A 23,197-nucleotide genomic window follows, 5' to 3' on the forward strand; every position below is an offset into this window, starting at 1 on the left:
AGGGCACACAGCCACTGCTTGTCCCCAGTCTCTCAGGGCAGGGGCACTCAGGAGTGGAAAAGAAGGTAAATTTGTGGAGCTAATGCCCCATTCTGCCAGGGGCGTCTACTTTTTTAGGTTGTGTTGGAAGGGCCCAGCGGCTACTGCAGAGGGAGAGCACACATACCGTCAAACTCTTCTCTGCTGGGGTCTATAATAGCATCATCTGGCTAGCCCAAGAGACAGAAAGTGTCATATCTCATACCCAGCTTCCTAACAAGGTTGAGGAAAATGCAGAAAACTTGATCTTGAAAAGTGAAGGCAGAAAATCAGTTTACATATTTAATGGACATTTGCCACGGTCCCTTATCCAAAGAACAGCTGTAAGGCTGCTGTGCCCATGTTCCTGGCTTCTGGAATACCATTTCTGACAAGGTCATTCTGCTGCTAGTGTCTGGCCAGCCCCAGCATGCTCCTCACAACTCATTTGTAGAAAGTGTGTGCTCATTATCTCTGTACTGTCGTCCTGGTACGTCTGACCTCATTGACCGGTAGACAAGATCAGACCTCCCTTCACTATGGTTTGAATGTGGCTTGTCCCCTAAGAGTTCATGTGTCAGAGGCTTGGTCACTAGTGTGGCATTGTGGGAGGAAAGGGAAGGTTTGAGAGGTGGGAGTTGGGGGCTGGAGAAATGCCCGTACAAACATGAGGACCTGAGTTTAAATTCCTAGCACTCAGACGAGGCGATACGTGGCTATAATCCAGGGTCTGGAGAGGCAGAGACAGGAGGATCCAGAAGACTGGCTGGCCACGTAGTCTTCCTGAATCGGTGAGGTCCAGGCTTGGTAAATGTCACAGTCTCAGATTTAAGGCAGAAAAGGAAGAACCTTTGGTTTCCACACATGTGCATACAGGCAAGAAGTAGGCACGAGTTGGAGTGTCTCTCAGACTCTGCAGGCATGGCTCTCAGAAGGGATTATGGCCACTCTCATGGGACCTCTGACCTTTAAAGACGTCGAATTATTGTAAGAGTAAGGCCAGACACAGACTCTCTCCCTAGACTCCTGTTTGGCCCTGTAGAATCTCTTACTTGCACAAGTCCCCATTATGAGATGATCCTCAGGGCCAAGATGACGCAACACTGCTTTAACTTCTACAGATGGGCCTTGAACCAAACCTCTTTTCCAAAAGAGAAAGTACCACACTCCAAGAATTTCACCCACAGTAATACAAAGCACATGAATGCATGCATATTGTGGTATTTCCCACATCTGAGATAAGCTGTGAAAGTGGACTCGAGTGCAGATGCTCCATGCTTGGATCTCTTGTTGTTGAACTGGAATAGACACAAAAGATAAGGCCAAGTGTCGTCCTAACTCATTTCCAATCGTTTATCCCTTTATTCATGAAACAGGTATCGGCCGAATGCCCTCCCTAAGCCGGAACAGAACAAAGAATTAAGAAAGACTGTTAATTTGTTTCTCCGTGTGTGTGACTGGTGTGTCTTTGTGGCTGTTCTTGACAGTGCATGTGTGTGAAGGCCAGAAAACAACTTTGTGAGATGAGATTTTTCCCTCCCACCTTCACATGGACTCTAGGAGCCAACTCCGATCGCCTCACCCCCTGAGCCATCTAGCCTGCCCACGTCTTGATTAGACAAGATGGTTTTATTTTCTTACACTGACAGTTGATTCCAGGGCTAAGCAATCACGCCACCACTGAGTCACATCCCCAGCAAGGCCGTGCTGTAACATGAGTTAGTCTGGCCAAAAGAAAAGATAAGCCACAGGTTCCTTTATGTCCTTAAAGAAATTAATTTGTAGAATTACTATTTCTGGGGTGTGTGTGTGTGTGTGTGTGTGTGTGTGTGTGTGTGTGTGTGTGTTGCCTACATATATGTATATCACATGCATGCCTGGGACCGAGGGAGGTTGGAGGAGGGCATTGGATCCCCTGGAACTGAAGCTATGTTCATCTGTGAGCCACCATGTGGTTGCTGGGAATCAAACCCAGGTCCTCTGGAAGAGAACTCGGTGCTCCTAACCACTAAGCCATCTCTCCAGCCTTTGATTTTTCTTTTTTTAAACAAGAGAAGATGAGACCAGACAATGGCACTTCTGATTCCTTATGAGGAATCCTTTTTCCTTGGAAACATCTGTTCCCCTCCAACATTCTGCCCCTGGGCCTGTGCACATACACATTTCAGACTTGAGAGTGATTCCCCACTACACACACTGTGTGACTTCAGCCAGCTCATCAGCTCCCCATTGAAGCCAGCACTTGAAAGCAGAGGTGGAATTTGCAGGGGCGGAGACATGGTGGTTCCATTGGCAAATGAGATGAGCAGAGAGTGGACTGTAGGTCCCCAGCTAGAGGGGTCAGCCGCTGTTTACTCTTTAACTATTTGAGGGCTGTGCCAAAATGTTTAACATAAAAACTGCCATTTTTTTACTATTTCTTTATTGTACAGGTTCAATATTATTAGGAGTATTTGCATGCTATGCATCAGGTCACCAACACGATATCTTGAAAAACTGGTTATATGCTTGTTTTTAAAAAATTTCCATCTGTCTGCCACAGACACTGAAAGCCACCATTCTACTCTCTGTCACTGTGAGCGTCACTATTTCAAATGATCTCTAGAAGTGGAACCATCTAGCTTTTAGTTGTTGGTTCATTGCACTTAACATGATGTCCTCACCCACGGTATAGCATGTGTCAAAATCCCCTTCCTTTTTTAAAGATGAACAGTCTTACGTTGTGTGTCCTGGCCACATTTGACTTACTTACGCATTTGTGCATAAATGAACACTTGGGTCCTCTGCTCCTTGTCTATTTTAAGAGATGCTGCTTTGAACCTGGGAATATAAATGCCTTTGGCCATATTTGCTCTCCATGTTTTGAGGTGTGTATCCACCAGTAGGATTACTGGATCATGTGGAAGTTCTTCTTAGCCTTTTGAGGAACCTCTACCGTTATCACAGTGGCTGTGCCATTTTCTGTCCCTACTAACCGTGCACAATGAATTCAATTCCTCCAATCCTAACCAACACTTATTTCCCACTTATTTTGATGCTAGCCACCATTACGACTATGCGAGTTGATAAGTTATATGCAGTATTTTAATCTGTGGAGAGTCTGTCTGGCTTTATGGTGACACACTGTCTAGAAAAGAACTTCACAGGCAGAAAATGGCCCTGCGGGTATGAGGGACAGGCCCCTGTGGATGGACTGCTTTGACTTAGGGCTGTTGGATCTTCTGTGTGTTCTTATGATCTCCTCAGGGGATAGCTTGTGCAGGGCAGCACATAACATCCACATGATCAGTGTGTGCCAGCCAAGCTTATGGGGGCATGATAGCTACTTAGTGACAAATTCTTCCTCCACATGATCCTGCCCATACTGTTCAAAGAACCCAGCTCACTTTCCCCTTCCTTCCTGATAAGCAGCCTTCAAGGCCCAACTCAGTACACCTTCTCCTGCCTTTCGCCACCTCTGTAGGTCCACAGCTCCCCTCTCATGCCCCCTTGTACAACCGCCCAATTGCTGCCTTCCCATATTACAGTGATGAGCTCTCTTGTCTCCTTCCACTACATAGCTTAGAGTAGCAGTTCTCAATCTGTGATTGCATGAGTAACCCTTTCACAGGGGTCACATATCAGATAGCCTGCATATCCAATATTACGGTATGATTCATGTATCAAAATTACACTTATGAAGTAGCAACAGAAATGATTTTATGACTGGGGGGGGTCACCACATCATGAGAGACTGTATTAAAAGTTTGTGGCATTAGGAAGGTTAAGAACTATTGGTTTACAATCCTCAAACATGGAGGGCAGTCCCTCAGCTTCCCTTATTTGTGTGTGCTTGTGGTTAGGCTTGTTCATGGAGAGTTTGTGCATGTGTGTATGGGGGGTACGCATGCACATGTGCACACACATGTGTGAGGCCAGAGGTCACTCTCAGGCACCATCTACCTTGTCTTATGAGTCTCCCTGTAGCCTGGACGCTCATCAAGTAGGCTTGTTTGACTGGGTAGTGAGACCCAAGGATCTGCTTCTCCAGCACTAGGATCAGAAGCATGTACTATCATGCCTCGATTTTTAATGTGGGTTCTGGGAATCAAATGCAGGTCCTCTTGGTTGTGCAAAAAAGCACTTTACCAACTAAGCTTTCTTCCCAGTTGCTGTTTGCTTTTAAAACAGAGTTTAGCATGTAGCCCAGGTTACCCCTAAGCTCACAGAAAGCTTCCTCCCTCAGTTTCCCAAGGGCCGGGGACTCCAAGTGTCCAGTACCACAAACAGTTTTTCCTGCTGTCTTAAAGACCCTCACTTCAAAAGTCTGGAGATGCCAAGAACCTCCCAGTACCTGGGAATCAGTGTTCTCACCGTCCTTGCACCTTTGGCAGAGGCCTTGCATCAATGAAGGAATGATGAATTTGAATTTGACTCCTAGGAGTCCCAACATCGAGGAGGTCTGCTTTGACAAAGCTACCGTTCCAGTCCAGCCTGACAGAGTCCACTGGGTTCCCTCTCCTACCTTCTGTATTTCTCTCCTTCCCCTTTCGTCATGAACCTATTCCATCCGGGAAGCTACCATCTTGGTACTGTAAAACACCGCTCAGGTCCTTGGAGCTGTGGACCCCCTCTAGAGTTCAGGAAAGTAGACTGGAATCGTTTCAATTCTATGCGTACCAAAGGATTTTGGAAATGTGGCTTTCATCCTGGTCCTGGTACCAAAGCACTCTTCAAAGGGCTTTTTGGCTATAATCTGGTGGTGAGATGTACAGGTGCCCAGATGTAAAATAGTCCTTGACGTACATTGCACAGCCAGTTTGGAACCCATAGACTGAGTTCCTCCTGGCACTGTGCTAGGCCCTGGGGCAACCACACCGAGAGTGGGACCAGCCCACACACAGCTCTAGGCCAAGTGCCCGGGGGCGCTGTGGGGGAGGCTTGCTAAACGTTGACAGCTGATGTGCTAACATGCTGTAAAACTCAGCTGTTCCCAATGGTGTCTGCAGTCTCAATGTATAACAGGGCTTGTTCTTCACCTCACAGAGTCTGCAAGCCTTTGAATTAAAGATGGCAGCACTCCTGGGGTACCCAGCTGCAGTGCATATAGATGCTCTCAAGATCCCCCTCCCCCAGCGTTCCAAAGATGAGCTCTGCATCCTGATTCCGTTTCTTGATCTGGTAAATCTATCCCTGCTCTGTCCCTGAGTTTCTACTGTGCAGGGCGCTGGGGCAGCAACCAATACAAGATCCTCTGATTGAGATTTCGGTGCATTTGGATAGGTCAGCTTTAAGGCTGTCTCCTGAGCATTGAATTCTCTAGGAAGATGGCAGTTGCTGGAGCATGGAGATAGCCCTGTTAACATTTGGGCTTTTTTTTTTTTCCTGATGCTGCAACAGTAGAATTTAGCCTACGTGGTTTTCATTACTTAAGAGTTGTTTTGTCCGTTTTGTTCTTATATTCTCTTGTCCCACCATCCTTGTCAAAATGCAGTAGTTTGAAATCAAAAGCCCTTTGAAGAGTGCTTTGGTACCAGGACCAGCAAGGTGCCAGGTAGCACTGGAGGCTGGGCTACAGGCTTGAGAGCTGCGGACAGTGAAGAAGACCTCAAAGGCTCACATCCCGGTTAGGTAGGGCTCCATGGTTAGGACCAGGTGCCATGAAGTCAGGCATGTGTGAGTGAGGCCGGTGTGATAGCTGTGTACCCATGGGGATATCTACCCCTGCCCAGAACTACGGATGGTCTTCTCCACCTCCATTCTGCAAGGGTACCATTAAGTCATATTGCTGCTGCCAGTGCCTAGAGGAAGTCTAGAAGCTGCCAATAAATGGTGCTCTGGGATGAGGCCAGGTCCAAGCCTGGGCTTCTCTCCCAGGGCTGCCACCATCTGCCTTGCTTCTACAGGGCCTCTTGCCCCAGGCTTTGGAGCACAATTTAGAGAAGTGTCTCCATACAATCTGCCGAGGGGAAGGCGGCCGCACCAGAATGCTACTTTAATTTCGATTTTGCCAACAATTCCACTGTTTGCTTGAAGACCCTAAAATACAGAGGACGGACAGAATGGAAATGCAGTTGTGTGAACCAGTAACGGCAGAAGCATCACTTGTCTTAAGAGCTATGCTTGGCTGTGGGAGAGACGTCACCTTTATTACTGGGAGTTGAAAGTATGTATTGTTAGGTTTTAAAATACATTTATACAGAGGTTATGAAGAAGGAAACAAAGACATGGGCTACAGTTTTCCACCTCCACCAACTCCCCAAAAAACAATGCTGAAGGGAGATATGGAGGAAAGGAAGATTCGGGAAAAGAAGAAGGGGGGAGGAGGAGGAAGGAAGGAAGGAAGGAAGGTCCTTTTTGTTTTGTTTTGTTTTGGTTTTGGACGGTCTATTTTTTTTTAATCATAGGTAAATATTTAGAAAATGATGATTGACGGAGCTCTGGGGTAGATGTGAGGCCTTTGGGCCAGTCTTCAGCAGTACCCCAAAATAAAAATCACAAGGGAAGAAATCACATCTGTCATGAACATGTTCAGACATTTTTTCCCCTGTTATTTGCTCCTAAGCCACACAGAGCAACACCTATTTCCAGAGCATTCCCATTGTGTTAGAGGGAAGGGGAAGGAGACACAGCGCGGATAGAACTGGTGTCCCGGTGCTGAAAGGCACAGTGCTGTACTTGAGCACTCCATCAGCCGGCTCTTGAAGCTCCTTGGAGCCATCAGGACCTAGGATCGGAATGCAAATGAGAAGCTCGATGAGTGTTTTTTAAGTCCATAAAGTTGATGAAGAGGGCTCCTCATGACAGTGGCGTGATAGTTCCTCTTCATTCTGCTCTCTTCTTGCAAACTTCTACTCTGGATGCATGTTGCCATTCAGAAGCCCGACACTCAAAATGACTTTCCTATTGATGTCTCCGTCCCTCTCACAAGGAGCAAGGCTGCCTCTCTCCTTCTGAATCCTCAATCAGAAACCAGCTCCAGCTCGTGGGCCTTAAGTGGGTGGTTATCTTCTTCCATTTGCCTCTTTGAACAATCAGCACACACCGTCTGATGGGAAGGAAGAGTAAAATAAGCCATCGCATGCTTAAGCGATGGCGGCTACGGCTTTAATTCCTTACTGTCTGGGATAGAGAGGAAAAGGAAGTGGAGAAATGGGAATCTCCCACTCTGCTTGTTTGTTTCTTCATTATACCATTAATCTCCTCAAACAAGACATGTTTTCAGTTACAGATCGGCTAGGAAAAAAATGCATATGCTAAACCAGATGGATGAAATTAACAGTTTCATTAAGCTGGCTTTAATATCACCAAAGACACCACGGCGTTGATTTTTTAGACAATAGTTATCATCTAAACTTTAACTATTGTGCGAAATGAGTAATTTTACCTTAACTTTATTATTTTTATTAAATTCACCAGTGCAGAAAATTGTTTAGAATCTTGGGCAGAGAAAATACCAGTTGGTGATATTTTTCTGGGAGGGAGTGAAGAATTTTAATATAAGGGAGAAGTGAGCACGCTCTTTTGGTCTGCAGGGTTTTTTGAGCCCGGAGTCGAGACTGGAGAATTCCATGTTTGTTCCAATTTTCCCAGCAGCCTCAGCTACCTGGGTGCTCCTGATGATTTCTGGAGCTCTGCACCAGGGGTCAGAGGGGCAGGTGTTTCATTTAGAGTTTCATTTCTTTTGGAGTCCTCCCCTCCTCGAAGCCTACAGAGCTGCATCCCTGTGGCTCACCCATCATCTTAGTTAGGGATTTGGCAGGGAGGCAAGGCCAAGATGAATCATTAACGATAATTCAGATGCCACTTTGCCGGGAATGTGCACACAGGGGCATCTGAAACGAGCACGTTTAAAACTAAATACGTAAGTAAGGAGCAGTAGGATCTCTCTGTACTATCGTGTTCGCCGCTGAATCCATGGTCCCATAGAGTGGAGTGCTTCCCTCAGCGGACAAAGAGAAAACCCAACAAAATAAGATTACCAGAGTCCTGGTGGAAAGGGGCGTTATTATGTAAATATCATCAGGAAGACAGAAGTGTCCAGGGCTGACTACCCTGCCTTGCTGTAGCAAAGTCACACAAAGCAACCCAAGAGTCTAAAAATAGAGAACTTAGTTCAGCCGTAAATGCAAATGCGGTTGGCCCTCCGTTCCTGTGGATTCAGCATTAGTGCACCACGGACCATGGATCGAGGCTATTTAGAGTATCAGGCTGGGGGTAGAGCTGTGATCTCCAATGCTTGATGTGTGTGAGGGTCCTCAGTCAATACCCAGCACTGGAAAAACAAAACCTACAATAATCAGTAATGAATATGTTATAGACATGTTTTTCTCATTGTTAATCCTTACAATTCAGGGTAACACCCTCTTCCTTAGCATTCCCAATGTATTAGACACAAGGAATCTAGAGAGGGTTTACCTCCAAGGGTGTGAACAGCCGATTAACAATGTCATAGGACGTTGTCATCCACAACATTCATGCTCTAGAACCATGCAATGGAGTTGAGAAAAAATAATGATCACAAATATCTCAGAATGTTTCAAGTAAGTTTAGATTTCCTGTTAGGCTGAGTTCACACTGTTCTTGGCCACAAGCTGCAGGTGGGACATACTTCACAGAGTGTGCAGGAGGACGAGTATGGACAGGGAGATATATGCTGGAGTATATATAGGAACACATACACTGGAACATACTCTGCCATGTTTAACATGCCACTTGGATGACCGAGAATGGAGGGAACCGGAGGGAACCCTGGAAGTAGTGTCCCAATTACTACCGTCTGTTTGTTTATTTATGTATGTATCTATTTATTATATTGGGAAGATATGTACATGTGTGTACCAGTGTGTGTGAAGGTCTGAGCTCATCATTGGTGTCTTTCCTCAATCATGTCCCACCTTTATTTGTTTTTAGACAGGTCTCTCATTGAACCTAAGGCTTCTGGATTAGCCTATGCTAGCTGGCCAGTGAGCTCCAGGGATTGATCTGTCTCACTTGCCCTAAGGCTGTGCTAGGGGCATATATCACAGTGTGTAGCTTGTGTGTGTGTGTGTGTGTGTGTGTGTGTGTGTGTGTGTGTGCGTGCGTGTGTGTGCGTGTGTGCTGAGGATCTGAATTCAGGACCACATGCTTGCACAGTACACATTGCCAACTGAGCTGTCCTCCCCTTCTTCCTCCTCCTCCTCCCCCTCCTCCTCTTCCTCCTCTTCTTCTGAGTTACTGGAACATTAAACAGAGCGGACTTGTGATAGCCATAGAGAGATGTTAATAATACATAATTAATTTAAAAGAGAAAGTTGGGCCGGTGAAATGGCTTAGTCGGGTAAAGGGGCTATCACAGAGCTGAAGACCTGAGTTTGCTCCCTGGGATCCGGAGAGGGGAAGGAACGAACTGACCTATGCCCCTCCACATATATACACACAAACACATAAGCAAATCTTAATAAAAACTTAAAACATATAAAAATGAAGTCAGAATCTACAGTGGCATACCATGCCACCGGGGAAATGTATATATGTAAATAAATGTACACATGAATTATTGTGCGTACAAAGGAAAGTCTCCACACAGAGGGAGCAAGGCTTTTATCTCCACTGAGCACAGAGTGGAGGAGCAGAGACTTCTGTTTTATTTAATACCATGTGCATTGTTTGATTTGCCTTACAAAAACAAACAGTTATGTTTCTTACATAACAAATAGTTATGTCTTTGGAGAGTAAAGCAAACAAATATGCAAACGGAGAGGATATGGAAAAGGCACACTGCTCTTCAGGCAGTGAGATGACTTTCAGTTACCGTGGGTCTGGGCTTTGGGATCTGAAGAGCCCATGCAGAGTCTGTCTGCCTTTCAGGGGTCTTTGGGTCCAGATCATAGCTGCCTTTCCGAGGCTCAGGCTCCAGAAGCAACTTGTAAAAGAGTGTATCAGCTTCCATGATTCCAGGCCTGGATCTTTCTGGTGTGTGTGTGTGTGTGTGTGTGTGTGTGTGTGTGTGTGTGTGTGTGTACGTGCACCTCCATGTGCCGATGTACATGTGCCATGTGTATCTCTACTGGGCACCTCTAATATTGTTGCGCAGAAGTCACGTCATGTCCCTTGTTTGTTGAGACAGGCCCTCTCATTGGCCTGAGGGTCACCAGTTCCACTTGGCTGGCTGGCTTGCAAGCTTTGGATAGCTCTGCCTATCCAGTTTCAAGTAAATGTCTCTATACCTGGCTCTCTGTGATTGTTAGGGGTCAAACTCAGGTACTCATGCCTTCTTGGGTAAGTACTTTACCAGCTAAGCCATCTCCCCAGCCCTTCTGTCCCTGTTTCTAAAGTGAATCACTGCAAGGGAATTACTCGTCAGCAAACTTAATCCAAACTTCTCATTCTCCGCAAAAAACTTCTCAGCTCATTCCTTACTGCTGTGCTAAGAAACTGGTGGTTTATCCATTGGCCCCCTGGACACTTTTTTTAAAAATAACTTTTTTAATAGGATGAAGAAAATAAAAATGTTGGAAGCACCAGTTTCTAGGCATGTAACACTTTAGTCCTAGTTGACATCTAACTTAACATTCAAGCTGATACTGTTTACGCTTCAGTCCTGTGTCTCCTGTGAATAACGTCTTTCCATCCTGTATGGTCTTTTGTCGCATGTCACCTACAATAGTGCCTTGTCTGTCCTAGAGGCATTTCTTGGCTGCATTAATAAATAAAAGAGATGGGTCGCAAAGACAAATTTTAGAGAATCCTAACAGTCACACTTGGTCTCTCGGCTTGGACATTGATCAGCATATAGATCTATGAGAGGTTTCGGAAAAGAAAGCACCAAGCGTATTTAGGTAGACCTGACAAGTCCCCATCCCTGCTGGGAGGCCTGGTGAACATAGCTGCTTGCCTGTCCCCAAGGGGCTGAGTGTGAACTCTGGCTTGTGTGACCTGCCACCAGGGGTCAAAGGTTGGCCGGCCCTTTGCCAGCCTTCGTAACTGTAGACAAGTTGTTCTGCTTCTTCAGGCCTTCCTTAATCCCCTGTGGTGAAGGAGGAGGTTAATAATAGTATCAACCATCTAAGTCTGTGCAGGTCCAATAGCCTCATTTGCGTAGGATGCCCGACCCCGAGTGTGGCGGCTTGTAAGCCTTCCATAGGAGTTGACTCATTCTTTTCATTATAGCGAGAGACCCACAAGCAAAACTGGAATCGAAAGATGGTGAGGAAGCATCTCAAAATAAAATGCTCCTGCTCAAATTTTGGGAGCGGCACCAAGGAACTATTTCGGGGATAAAACACATTCTTCTTGCGAGTCTGAGAGGAAGAGTCTCTCTGGAAGTTTCAGCAGCCCTGATTGGGCGGTGAATTACACTGAGTGAATTACTCTCTTGAGGCATCTTCTCAGCTATGTGAAGCACATCCTTTTCCCCGGGATACTAGGCTGTCATTTAGTGCCAGCGGAAAAGCTTTTTACACAGTGACACCATAGCTTCCCCCAAAGGGTTTAATTTACTTCCCCAGAGGGTGGTATATTTCAAGGTACTACAGGACCCACCTTGTCAATAACAAAGGTTTTTAATTGGCTGTCCTTCCTTCTTCTCCAGCCACATCAGCCCCGTGGTAATTAATTCTGTGTGCTGTGAATTGTGTTATTTACAGCGCCACGGAACCAAAATGACTCCGTATTAGAAATCGGTGCGAGGATATTTGAGAAGGCTGTAAAGAGACTCTCTGGCGTTGATGGCCTTCACCAAATTAGCTCTGCCGTCCCCCTTCTGATGTATTCCAGCTGCTGTGGATACCATAAAGCATCCTACTACCTCACCGTCTTCTATGAAACTGGGTTAAATGGACCTCGGGATCAGCTGCAGGTGGGGTATTTCATGCTCTCTGGAGCACCTGTCACCTGGGTTATGTGTGCCGAGAGATGCCCCTGCTAGCACCAATGTGTTGCAGCTCCTCAGAGTCCCCTAAAAATCTCTACACCCAGGGGAAAAAAATGTCCTTGGGCTGTGGAACTACACAATAACCTGTTTTCAGGGAGGAAAAAGAAAAACACTTCTCCATTTCTGCACATGGCTTTCATGTTTTGGTCAACCATCCAAGGGGCAGTTTGAGGAGAGCAGACTGGAATCCTGTCCATCAAAATCACGAACATCTTCCCTGATGAATTAACGGTCCTCAGGTCGAAGCCCTCACCCCGGTTTACTTTTTAGCTAATAAAAGTCTTTGGACCTCGTTGTCACCACATCTATCCTTCTACTATCAAAATAAATGCTGCAGTAGACAGTTTTACTTTGGGTCTTGAATCCAAATTGATTATGCAACGTGCCTAACATTTAGAGTCACATTTCCCTAAGTGTATTAGTCAGGGTTCTCCAGAGGGGGAAAAAACAGAACGAATGAGATTTTATATATATAGGAAGAGAGTTATTCTGAAGAATCAGCTCATGCAATTATGGAGTCTGAGACGTTCTCTGCTCTGCCATCTGCAAGTGGGAGGCCAGGAGAGCTGCTGCTGGGCGGGGGTGGGGGGGGGGTTCTAGTCAAAGCCAGAAGGGCCTGCTGACCAGGGAGCTGGTAGTGTGAATTCTACCTCTTCTTAGACAGGAAAAGATCAGAGTCCCAGAGCGGGCAGGCAGGCAGGCAGGCAGGCAGGCAGGCAGGCAGGCAGGCAGGCAGGCAGGCAGCCAAAAGGGATGAGTTCCTCCTTCCTCTGCCTTTGGTTCTTTTCAGGCTCTCAATGGGATGCTGCTCCCCCACCCTGAGGAGGACCATCTGCTTTACTCAGATGCCCATTTCCAAGCTTCATTGGAAACAGCCTACCAGACTCCCTGAGAAATGACTCTGGGCCCCTGCCAGCATAGTCACGTTGACAGATAACACTATCACCAGAAAACACTATGTTCTCCAATCACTTTTAATTTCTGATCTCTGCATATGATTCTTGTCTCTGTGTGTGTTTTGTTTTTGTTTTGTTTTGTTTTAAGGTACATTAACCTTATAACCCAACCTAGGATGGCTGGGATTATAGAGATGGAGCAAGGCAAATGACCTTTAGGCTTTAGGGGGTTTTATAACCTTATCTATACAGTCTTGCGAACACTTTATCGATTATCGGTTTCTTCCTAACAGGGCATGCTATACAGTCTGGTTGGAGGCCAAGGCAGTGAGAGGCTGTCATCAATGAATCTCGGGTACAAGCACTACCAGGGTGTTGACAGCTACCCCCTGGACTGGGAACTGTCATATGCCTACTACAGCAACATTGCTACAAAGACACCCCTTGACCAGCACACACTGCAGGGAGACCAGGTACGCTGGAGATGCTTACGGCCTGGTTACCAGGGCCTTCTGAGCAATGTGCTAGCGTCTGCACCTGCATCTGGTTTATGTGTTGACTCTCTGAGGATGTGCATTGTCGGATGGAGAGAAAAGCGTTAGTGCCTTATCTTCCGTTCCCATTTCCTACATCTGTGCAGGGTTGAAGGCCGACTGCCGGCAAGAGCCTACATCTGTGAGCTGTCCATGAGTGGGCAAAGTGCTATGTGAAGGTAGAGGTGGGCTCCTGAGGCAGATTTTGAGCTTGAAAAAAGAAAACATACCAGAAACATAAGTATTTTGGTTCATATGAGATGCTGGGGTCTGGAGGTGTCAGGAGGGAAGGAATTGAATTGAGAGGAGGCATTAACCTCCCAGCACCTCTATTTGTACAAGCACAGTCCAAGCACTCACAGAAGCCAGCCTTATGTCCATCCCTGTTCCCAGTGCTGGGGTCTGAGAAAAGGCTCCTTTTTGTGGATCCTGCTACTCACTGCTCCCAGGGGGCTGATGCTTAAAGACATCACCATGGCATAGGAGGCTATAGATGAGGGGCCCTAGCGGCAGCCTCTGCTTCTTAAAGGCTTCCCAATCTTGCTGACTCACTGGACAAAGACATCAGTGGCTCACATCTGCCAAAAAGACATAATGTGTTAGATTAGAGTCACTGATGTTGTTTCCGGGATGAGAATAAAAGGCTGCCAGTGAAGGTGTCGACACAGGAATAGCAGCAAAGCCTTCTGGATGGCACAGGCCTAGGCCTGGGAGAGAGGACTGTGGGCTAGTTGGCTTCAGGGACACAGAGTGGCTGGTGAGTATTTCAAGCTTTGACTATGGTGGAGGGTTTTTGGTTTTTTTTGGTTTTTTTTTTTGTTTGTTTGTTTTTTGTTTGTTTGTTTGTTTGTTTTGCACCTGCTGATCTCCGCCAGAGAAACATGGAAACAAGTGGGGCATCTGAGTCTTCGTGGCCACAGACGGTATAAAGCTCTGTGGCAGGTTTTGTCTGTGATCTATGCCATGAACTTCACCTTTCCCTGCCTGCTGGGCAGGCCTGCTTGAGGGACAGAGCTGGCCAAGTCACAGTTGTTGAATCTCAAGCTTAGTGATTAACTGGAAACCAAAACTGCCCTGGGATTGAGTCAGAAGCCCACAATGCAGAAAAATGCTGTTTGATACTTGGAAATGGATGGTTTCTGAAAGAAAAAAAAAAAAGTCCATCACCAGTGGCCGCTCTACTGTTGTGAAATAAGTCACTCGGAGAGATGAGCCCTTCAGTGAATGTTAAACGTCACAGCGTGGGCCTAAGGATGTATCTCAGCCAGTAGGCCGCTTTCCTAGCATGGACACGGTTCAATCCGCAGCACCGCATGAAACCAGGTGTAATCAGAACCAGAGGAGACAGGAGGATCAGGAGTTCAAAGTCATTCTTGGATACAAGCAAATTAATACCAGCTTGGGATTTGTGAGACTCTGTTGCAAGGAGCAGGGAGGAAGGAGGAGGAGGAAGTGCAGAGAAGAAAGAGGAAGAGGAGGAAGAGGAGAAGGAAAAAGGACGGAAGTCATAAAAAGGAGTCTGTCTCTAGAGAGATTTTCTAACTCCTTTAGATGATATCAGTTTTTTTTTTCAAACAATCCTGCACACACTTAAGCTGACTATTCTTTGTGTGTACACAAATAATTTGCAAACTTTGACCTCCGCCTCACAGCAATTAACCAATATCTTTTTGTCAAAAACTATTGCCCTGCAAAAACACATTTTTACAAAATCAGGTTGTAAGGCAAGAGGCTGCCTTTACCTTTCTACAAAGCCCAAGCGTGTTCACCACATCCTGCATGTATAGATCCCACGTTTAAGAGTTCGGGTTCGGTATCAATTAGCAGCAGGAAGCGGTGCTTTGCTGACAAGCTCCTTTTCTTTTGAAGATTTGGCATGTGAAATGTTATGATTATGAACGAAAATGTTTAATTGGTCAGAACCGGAGGAGATGAACAGAAAAGATGTGTCTCGCAGCTGAAAGGCCGTGTGATTAGGCACTGTGGGTAGGAATTATACACTTAGAGCTGTGTCATCGCTCATTTTCTTAAGAATTCATAATTAATGGCTTCTTGAAGATTGAGGCAGGTGTCACACGTTCATTTAAATGTCCTTTTGTTGAGGTATCTATTAATTCACCAGCGTGATGTAGCAAACGAGGAGCTCTCGAAAGCCAGACCCCTGATTAACAAACGAAGGGTCTGTCAATAAAGCCTCTCCATGCTCGTTGCATCTCCGCCTCTGTGGTCCACATCGCTTCATCTTCATCAGGATTCTCACTTTGCTCCCTACTTGTGACTGATCGAGACTTTGCTTCAGGTAAAACTGGAAGGGCTTCTTTTTTCTGTGGCTTAAATTCCAAATGAGTTCTTTTTCTTCAGCCCAGTTCTTATCTTAGATCTCTCTCTCTCTCTCTCTCTCTCTCTCTCTCTCTCTCTCTCTCTTTCTCTCTCCCTCCCTCCCTCCCTCCCTCCTTGCCTCTCCCTCCTCCATCTCCCTCTCTTCCCTCCCATCTCCCCCTCCCTTCCCCCTCTTTCCTCCCCCTCTTCCCCTCCCCCACCTCCCCCTCTGTTTCGTCCCTCCTCCCCTTCCCTCCCTCACACCTCCCTTCCCCTCTCTCTTCTTCCCTCCCTCTCCCCCTCCCTTCCCATTTCCCCCCACACTTTCTCTCTCTGAGGCTTCTGGGAGGCTGGAGTCCTATGGCCACAGCTGTCTGCATATTCACAGTACTCATCTTTCTCTCTACCTCACAACCTTCTTACTCTTCATTACGTCACAAAGGAAGCTTGCCATCCTCGTTCTCTTCCTTTACTGCTCATACCTCCCCAGAGGACACCAAAGGTCACACTAAGAAATGGGATGGCCTCGACCCCTCAGCCCCTCTAACAACCACACCAGTTTCTCTCTTTGCTCCCACCACTGCCTCATGCCCTTCCTCATCTATCCCCTGAGCTGCTGTGACACATCTTAGGGGCAGGATTGTGTTCCTCCTAATTCAAATGTTGATGTCCCGACCCCCCAGTATCCCTGATTATGATCACACATAGACAAAAAAGTAATATACGTGTGTGTACTGCTGTTTATTTTCTTCCTGAGAAGCCACCCTCTCAGATGCAACCTCGCGGAGACTGGAAACATTCCAAATGAACAAGGTGTCTGCCCTCAGGATGTGTTGATTTCTTCTCTTTTCACTGCTCCCTAAGAAACACAGCATAATAGCCATCTGTATGTTGCTTACACTATATTAAGCCTTGTAAGTAATCTAGCAGTGATTAGGAACATGGAGGAAGGGTTGGGGCTGTGGGACTGAGGTCAAGTACATTTAAGGCACATTTGAAGCTCTAGGTTTACAATTATCATATCACTTTAGATAAACAAGAATCAAGGATTCATTGCTTGTAGGGGTCCTGGAACTAATCCCTGTGGGATACTGAGGTGTGTGTGTGTGTGTGTGTGTGTTCATTTGTGAACAATGCACATATGTATATGTGATATGGTATGTGTGCATTTATGTGTGCATGAATGCATGAGTGTGCATGCACACATATGTGTGTGCATGCGTATATGTGCATGTGGTGGTGTGCATGCTTCTGCACATTAGAAACTCATCATTATAATGTGTGGTTAGGATTAAGACCCCATAGTACCCAATCTACTGCAGAGCGTGTAAGGCAAATTTTTGGTGAGTCAGTTCTTTATACAGGTAGACACATAATTGGATGTATTTATTACGTATGGTGCAGTATTTCAGCACATACAATGTAATGGTGACAGCGGGGGAAATTGGCATAGTGTCATCTCAGAGACCTATCATTGGTAATGTTTAAAATTCCCTCTACTACTTCTTTTTAAATATTGACAGCCATTGTTCCCCTACTGTATGACAGAACATTAGATCCTCATTCCCTCTATAGCAAGTTAACAATGGGAGCGGGGACTGTTTCTGACTCCTACCTACTTGCAGGGCCCTTTTCCTCTTACTGGGTTGCCTTGTCCAGCCTTGAAGTGATGGTATGTGACTGGACTTATTATAGCTTGTTATGCTGAGGTTGGCTGATGTCCCCGGGAGCCCTGCCTTTTCTGAGAGTAGGGGGGAGGCGGGGGGGGGGAGGGGAAAGTACAGTCGGGATGGAATGTATGAGACAAGCATGCAAGTCATTTCTTTCTGGCACTTTCTCCCTCTACCCATCCTAACTCTTGGCTCCCCAGCCTTGGCCACAGTACACTGTTCACAGTCCTGGCTCTGTCCACTCTTCTTGCCTGGCTTTCTCTCTCCTCCCCTACAATTTCCTCTGGAACCTTCCTCCTGTACCTTATGATCAGCCACAGCATCCTCTATGGCCTTGTTGGAGCTTCCCACACAGCGCCCGGTCACATCCCTGTCATGGCTCAGTCATGCCTGTAGAGAACATGTATATTAAAGTTCCCCTTATAATGTGTCGTTAGGGTTTAGAGTCCTTCCACAGACAGCCAGGGCGAGGACCTTGGCAGGCTCTAGCTGTGAGCATCCATGGAATCTTTCTTCCTTTCTCTCTACCGGTATAGTCAATACTTTTCCCTTCTTCACTTTAAAACAAAAATGTTAAATTTCACCTAAGAACCCCCCCCCCTTTTACACAGGGAGCCAGCAGTACAACTGGCTAGAGCTGGCAACGGTTAGCAGGTGTGCGCGTTGGCTGGGACCCTGGCCCTGCCTCTTGCCAGCTTCTCCTTGGCTCTCTGGGGTTGCCTGGGCAGCAGCCCACAAGTCCTCAGAAAGCTGCATTTCCAGAGAATATGGAGCTGCTGAGGCTGTCCAGCTGCTGCTCAGCCAGCTGTCCCATCCCGAGGTCTGTCTCTCCCCTTCAGTCCGGTTTCCTCTCTTGTTCTGGTCTTCTTTTCTATCTTCCCCATTTCCCAGCACCATCTTCCTTCCCTCTTTCCTTCCTGCTCTTCCTATCCCTGATTCATTTTCTCATCTCCCTCTTCTGCCTCTCTCTCTCTCTCTCTCTCTCTCTCTCTCTCTCTCTCTCTCTCTCTCTCTCCATCCCCCTTCTGGGCCCTCCCCTCTCTGCCTTTCCTGAAACCAGTGACAATAGCCTTTAACAGGAACAGTACCCTTGGCAGCCTGCAGTCTGGGCAGAGGGAAGGAGGTGAAGTTTCTCCTGGACAATGTGGCGCCTTCCTCTGATGCTTGGTCCAGGGGTCTGAGGCTGGCAGTTTCCAGACACTGGTCCTCCTGGGACTTGGCACCAGGCTCTAACCATGTGATGTAAGGCATGAACTTTAGGGCTGCTCATTCTGCTGACACTGATTTATGAAAAAAGCAGTTAAAGAAAATTCCGGAAACCTTGGCCTTTCTCAGAACAGTCCGGTATGGCGTCCCTAGCTCTGCATACCTTCCTCACTCCAACCACAGCTCCTCTCTATCCTACCCCTCCCCTGGCCACAGCATGCAATTTGAATGGGTGATCAACATGGAGCTGCCCCTCTTACGGCCATTCTGACCCTAGGTGGTTTTACAGGCCTTCTTTCACAGAAGGCGCAGCACCTGATGTGGTTCTGGCTGCCACCTTAGGGTTCCCCGAATCTGCAGAGGCAGCCCTTCCCTGTCTGGGTGCAGCACACAGTGTGGCTGGTCAGATTTGACTGGCTCACTCCAAGTCTGTCTACACTAGGGGTGATGCCCTGGGCCATTCTTGCTCCCCATTTCTCTCTCCTCCATGGGCACCATGACTGTCTGCCTCTCACACAGTTGTTAGAGCACGCAGTAGTCCATCCGGGTGCCGAACGGGGCTCAGTATGGGATATGAGCTCACAAAAACCTTCTCTGGCCTTTATCCATCCTCTCCAAATTGTATTCCTTCTTTTTTCTTTTTCATAGTGAAACTCATTATGTAGGATGACCTTGAACTTCTGATCCTATGGCTCCTACCTCACCAGGGCAGGGATTATAGATATGCATAAACTATATATAGACTGTAGATATGTATAGATTACATATAGGTCTGTAAACCTGTAAGGTCAGTATATTATTTCCATCTTATTGAAGAGGTAGCTCAGAGAAGCTAGTCACTTACAGTCGCCCAACACATGAGTAGCAGATTCTAGATTTCAGCCTAGATCTTCCTTTGTACAGCACAAAATAATGGGTCACATCTTGAGTGTTTTGGAGGTGGGAGGTACTATACTAAGCCACTTTCCCTGGTTGCAGAAAAGCAGGACCATCTAAATAAAGTAACTGGCCCAAAACTCACATTTAGTTAGTGGTGAGTCAGAACTGAAGTCCCCTGTGTCACACAGGAAAGGACATGGCCCTGATATCTTTCTCTTGCTTCAAAGCTCAACGGTAGCCACACAGCAGTGTAAGGGCCATAGAGTCAGGAGCAAATCTGTTCTTTTCTTACAGCTATGCATGCAGAGACAGGGACTTAGCCAAGACCTAGCTGACAGTGCCCGCAGAGAGTCCATGTGTATGGGACAGCAGGGAACATTCAAGCAGTCCCATACACTCCTTTTCAGGTGCACTGCTCCTACAAGGGAGACTAAGGGCCAGACATGAATGTGAGCCAACCTGGACTTGACTCCTAAACTTAAAGCTATGATCTGGGAAGTTTAGTTAACTTCTGTGGTCTTTGTCATCCGCATGTGTGCAATGGGAGCATGGATCGTGATAGTCTCCTCAGATTACCCAGTGTGGGTGTCCACTGGGGTAAGGAGTGGGATAGTGCCTGGTTTACCACTCATGAGGGTCACGGGCAGCTGCTCAGTGCCACAGTCACAGAGACCCATGAGTCGAAGTTCCCAGGGAGAACTGCTTCTGTGTGTCTACTTTCTTTCACTTCTAAGGATAGGAAGGAAATAGAAAACAAACAAACAAAGCAAAGAATTCTTTACCAAGGCAGGTTAAGCTTCTGCCCAACCCAGACTCCACAGAAAACAAAAGTGTTCTTGGAGTGCCAGCTGAGGTCTCATCACTTGGTCAGACTTGCTCTCTCCCAGCTGAGATTGAGGATCTCTGTGGAGTCCTGACTAGCCTGGCTGTCGGGGCAGAACGATGTGAGCTGAGCTCATGTTTTCACTTCAGGAGCCTCCATTTATTACTTTGTCTGTAAGCTGGGCGTGTGTGGAGAGGAGGGGTGAGTCACACTTGGGTGTGGGGATTAAGTGAAGGTGTGTTAAACACTCTGCCGCCATACTTGACTTCAGTAAAGGGAGGAGGCCATCTTTATTGTTTCTGGGTTGCACTTGGCAGGATAAATTGCACTGGGTCCTGAACCTTACTCCTCGGTCCCAGTCCTTTAATGACCCCAAAAGGGACCCTGGGACCCACACAGTCCCAGACAGGAGGCAGCTGAGAGACCTTCTAAGAGATGGAGCTACAGACCAGACCAGAACCTGCAACTGAATAATTTTCTCAATGAACAAAGGCAGTCAGAAGGGAAACCACACTTGGTTCCTCCTTTGCTAAATAGAGCTTCTCTCTGGACAGCTCACACCTGACTGTATTGTGGCAGAGCTGGGGTCGCTTGCTCCAGGGTCCCCTTGTGGCATGCATACGAGCAGTCCACAGAACAATGGGAGCTGGTTTCTAACACACAGCCAGAATGTATACACTGGGATAGATCTTATTTTCTTCAAAGAAGTCAGCTATCTGGCTGGCTGTGTCCCAAATTCCAATTCCCTGTGAACTCTCCCTCTAGGTTCGTCATTGAGAGCATACAGAACATCCCCATCTCAAATTCTTAAGAATTTAGCATGTTTGATTTTTTTTCAAGGTACATTCCTAAATTGGGGGGGGGGATATAACAGAACTGAGGCTGAGCCTGTGAAATAAACGTTTATTATGTCAGATAATGATGCTTCAGTAAAGATTCAGGCCATAGTTAGAAAATATCAATTTACCCTTTTTGGTGCTGTTGGGAATGAGAGCTGGCTCCGAGAATCATGACACCAGGCAGACTTTTGAACAAGCTTGAATAATGAAGTGGGAGTGGAAAAAAAATCCTGACTTCCCCAAACAAATACTTTGATCGGAGCAGACGTCAATGCAGACATGCAAGGTGTGGTACATTCGTTTAAAAATAAATTCATTCCTGTGACGGTGTAGTCACGCCTAAGATCTAAGTTATTCATATGGGTTTTGCTTGAACAATTGCTGGCCTGAAGATGTTATGTCCATGGATGCTCCTGGCATTTGGGTGTTTACCGCCTCTCTTTCCCTCCTCCCCTTTTGCTTCTCTTTCTTTTTAGGCGTATGTTGAAACTATTAGACTCAAAGATGATGAAATACTCAAGGTCCAAACCAAAGAAGACGGAGATGTCTTTATGTGGCTGAAGCACGAAGCCACCCGCGGCAACGCGGCAGCACAGGTGTGCATAAGCCCATGTTGGAGCGTCTGTCAGTGGCTTACAGCAGTACTGCTGTATCTTCCGTTTGCAAGCATGGAGCTTTGCCTCCTTACAGCCAGATGGATGAGGCTTCTCCATGTACTTAGTTCTTTATTCTCAGCCTAAGACATGTTAAATGTTATTATTAGCATATATTAATTGTTATGTGATATGGGTTCATTATATTTTCACACACGTGCATAATGTATTTCAATTTCATTTACCCCTCCCACTATTTCCTCTCCTCTTCCCAACTACTTCAGTGAGAGAGGGGATGGAGAGGGAAAAGAGAGGGGGGAGGAGGGGAAAGGAACAAACCCCACTGAGTTCCATTAGAGTTGTTTACAGGAGCATGCGCACACTGGAGACAGTGTCTCCCTAGCGCTCATCAGCTGTTAGCCCCGCCCCCTTCCATGGTAGCTCTCCCTGCCCCCTTCTATGGTAGCTCTCCCTGCCCCCTTCTATGGTAGATCTCTCTGCCCCCTTCCATGGTAGATCTCTTAATAGATGTCACGTGCAGGTAATCACACCTGCTGTGGCTTCAAGAGTGAAGGTGCAGTGGGAGGACTGGAGCACAGCTCAGTCCTCCAGAGCATTTACTGCTCCTGCAAAGAGCCCAGGCTCAGTTCCCAGCACCCACGTGGCGACTCACAACTGCCTGTAACTCAACTCCGGAGGACCTTGTGCCCTCCTCTGGTCACCAGGGACTCCTGCATGCATGTGGTGCACCCAAACTTTCTTGGGTACACACACATACCCATAAAAATAGTAAGTAAACTTTTTAAAAGTGTACAGTGGCCTGGTGATATGGCTCAGTGGATAAGGTTACTTGTCACCAAGCTTGATGCCTAGGTTATCTGAATTTGATCTCTGAGACTCAACTGGTAGTAAGAACCAACTCCTGGAAGTCTCTCCATACACACGCACACACACACACACACACACACACACACACACACACACACACGAGTGTAACAGCCATGCCGTGCCTAGAACGCTGCCCCCCCCCCCCACTTCTAAAACATTCCCTGAGCCTTCGGAGGTTGATACAGATGTCCTATTTGTGGCCGGTCATTCAGCCCAGAACATTTTACACTAGGCTTCTTCTCCCCTTCCCTCAAGTGTCGTGCAAAACATTACCCAGGAAACTCACTGTTCTAAGTTGCTTTTGTCTTTAAGCAACGATTGGCTCAGATGCTCTTCTGGGGACAGCAAGGGGTGGCCAAGAACCCTGAGGCTGCTATCGAGTGGTACGCTAAGGGGGCCCTGGAGACTGAGGATCCGGCGCTGATATACGACTATGCCATTGTGTTATTCAAGGTAAGAATTGCTTAATTTGAACTAAATTTTTCGATTCTCATAATAGACATCCTGAGACATTTCCTGTGGGCGTGCAGGCAAACAGAGAGTCTGAGAACAAGTGGCTGACACCAGTGATGGAGAGGGGCGCCCCTGAAAATGAAGAGTCGGAAGCTCTTCCTTGGGCACATCTTTAATTGACAAT

At 46.8% G+C, this 23,197-nt stretch overlaps 1 protein-coding gene across 2 annotated transcripts in view; it reads left to right on the top strand.

Moving 5' to 3' along the window:
• Positions 1-23,197, top strand: part of Sel1l3 (SEL1L family member 3) — a 107,193-nt gene that overhangs the window by 45,422 nt on the left and 38,574 nt on the right. For both annotated transcript variants that reach the window (NM_001427327.1, XM_006251033.5), the window contains exons 10-13: positions 11,628-11,839; positions 13,104-13,283; positions 21,556-21,675; positions 22,873-23,013. In NM_001427327.1, the coding sequence (NP_001414256.1) occupies positions 11,628-11,839; positions 13,104-13,283; positions 21,556-21,675; positions 22,873-23,013 (653 nt within the window). The remainder of the gene's footprint in view (positions 1-11,627; positions 11,840-13,103; positions 13,284-21,555; positions 21,676-22,872; positions 23,014-23,197) is intronic.

The sequence above is a fragment of the Rattus norvegicus genome, chromosome 14 (genome assembly GCF_036323735.1).
Source record: "Rattus norvegicus strain BN/NHsdMcwi chromosome 14, GRCr8, whole genome shotgun sequence".
NCBI lineage: Eukaryota > Metazoa > Chordata > Mammalia > Rodentia > Muridae > Rattus > Rattus norvegicus.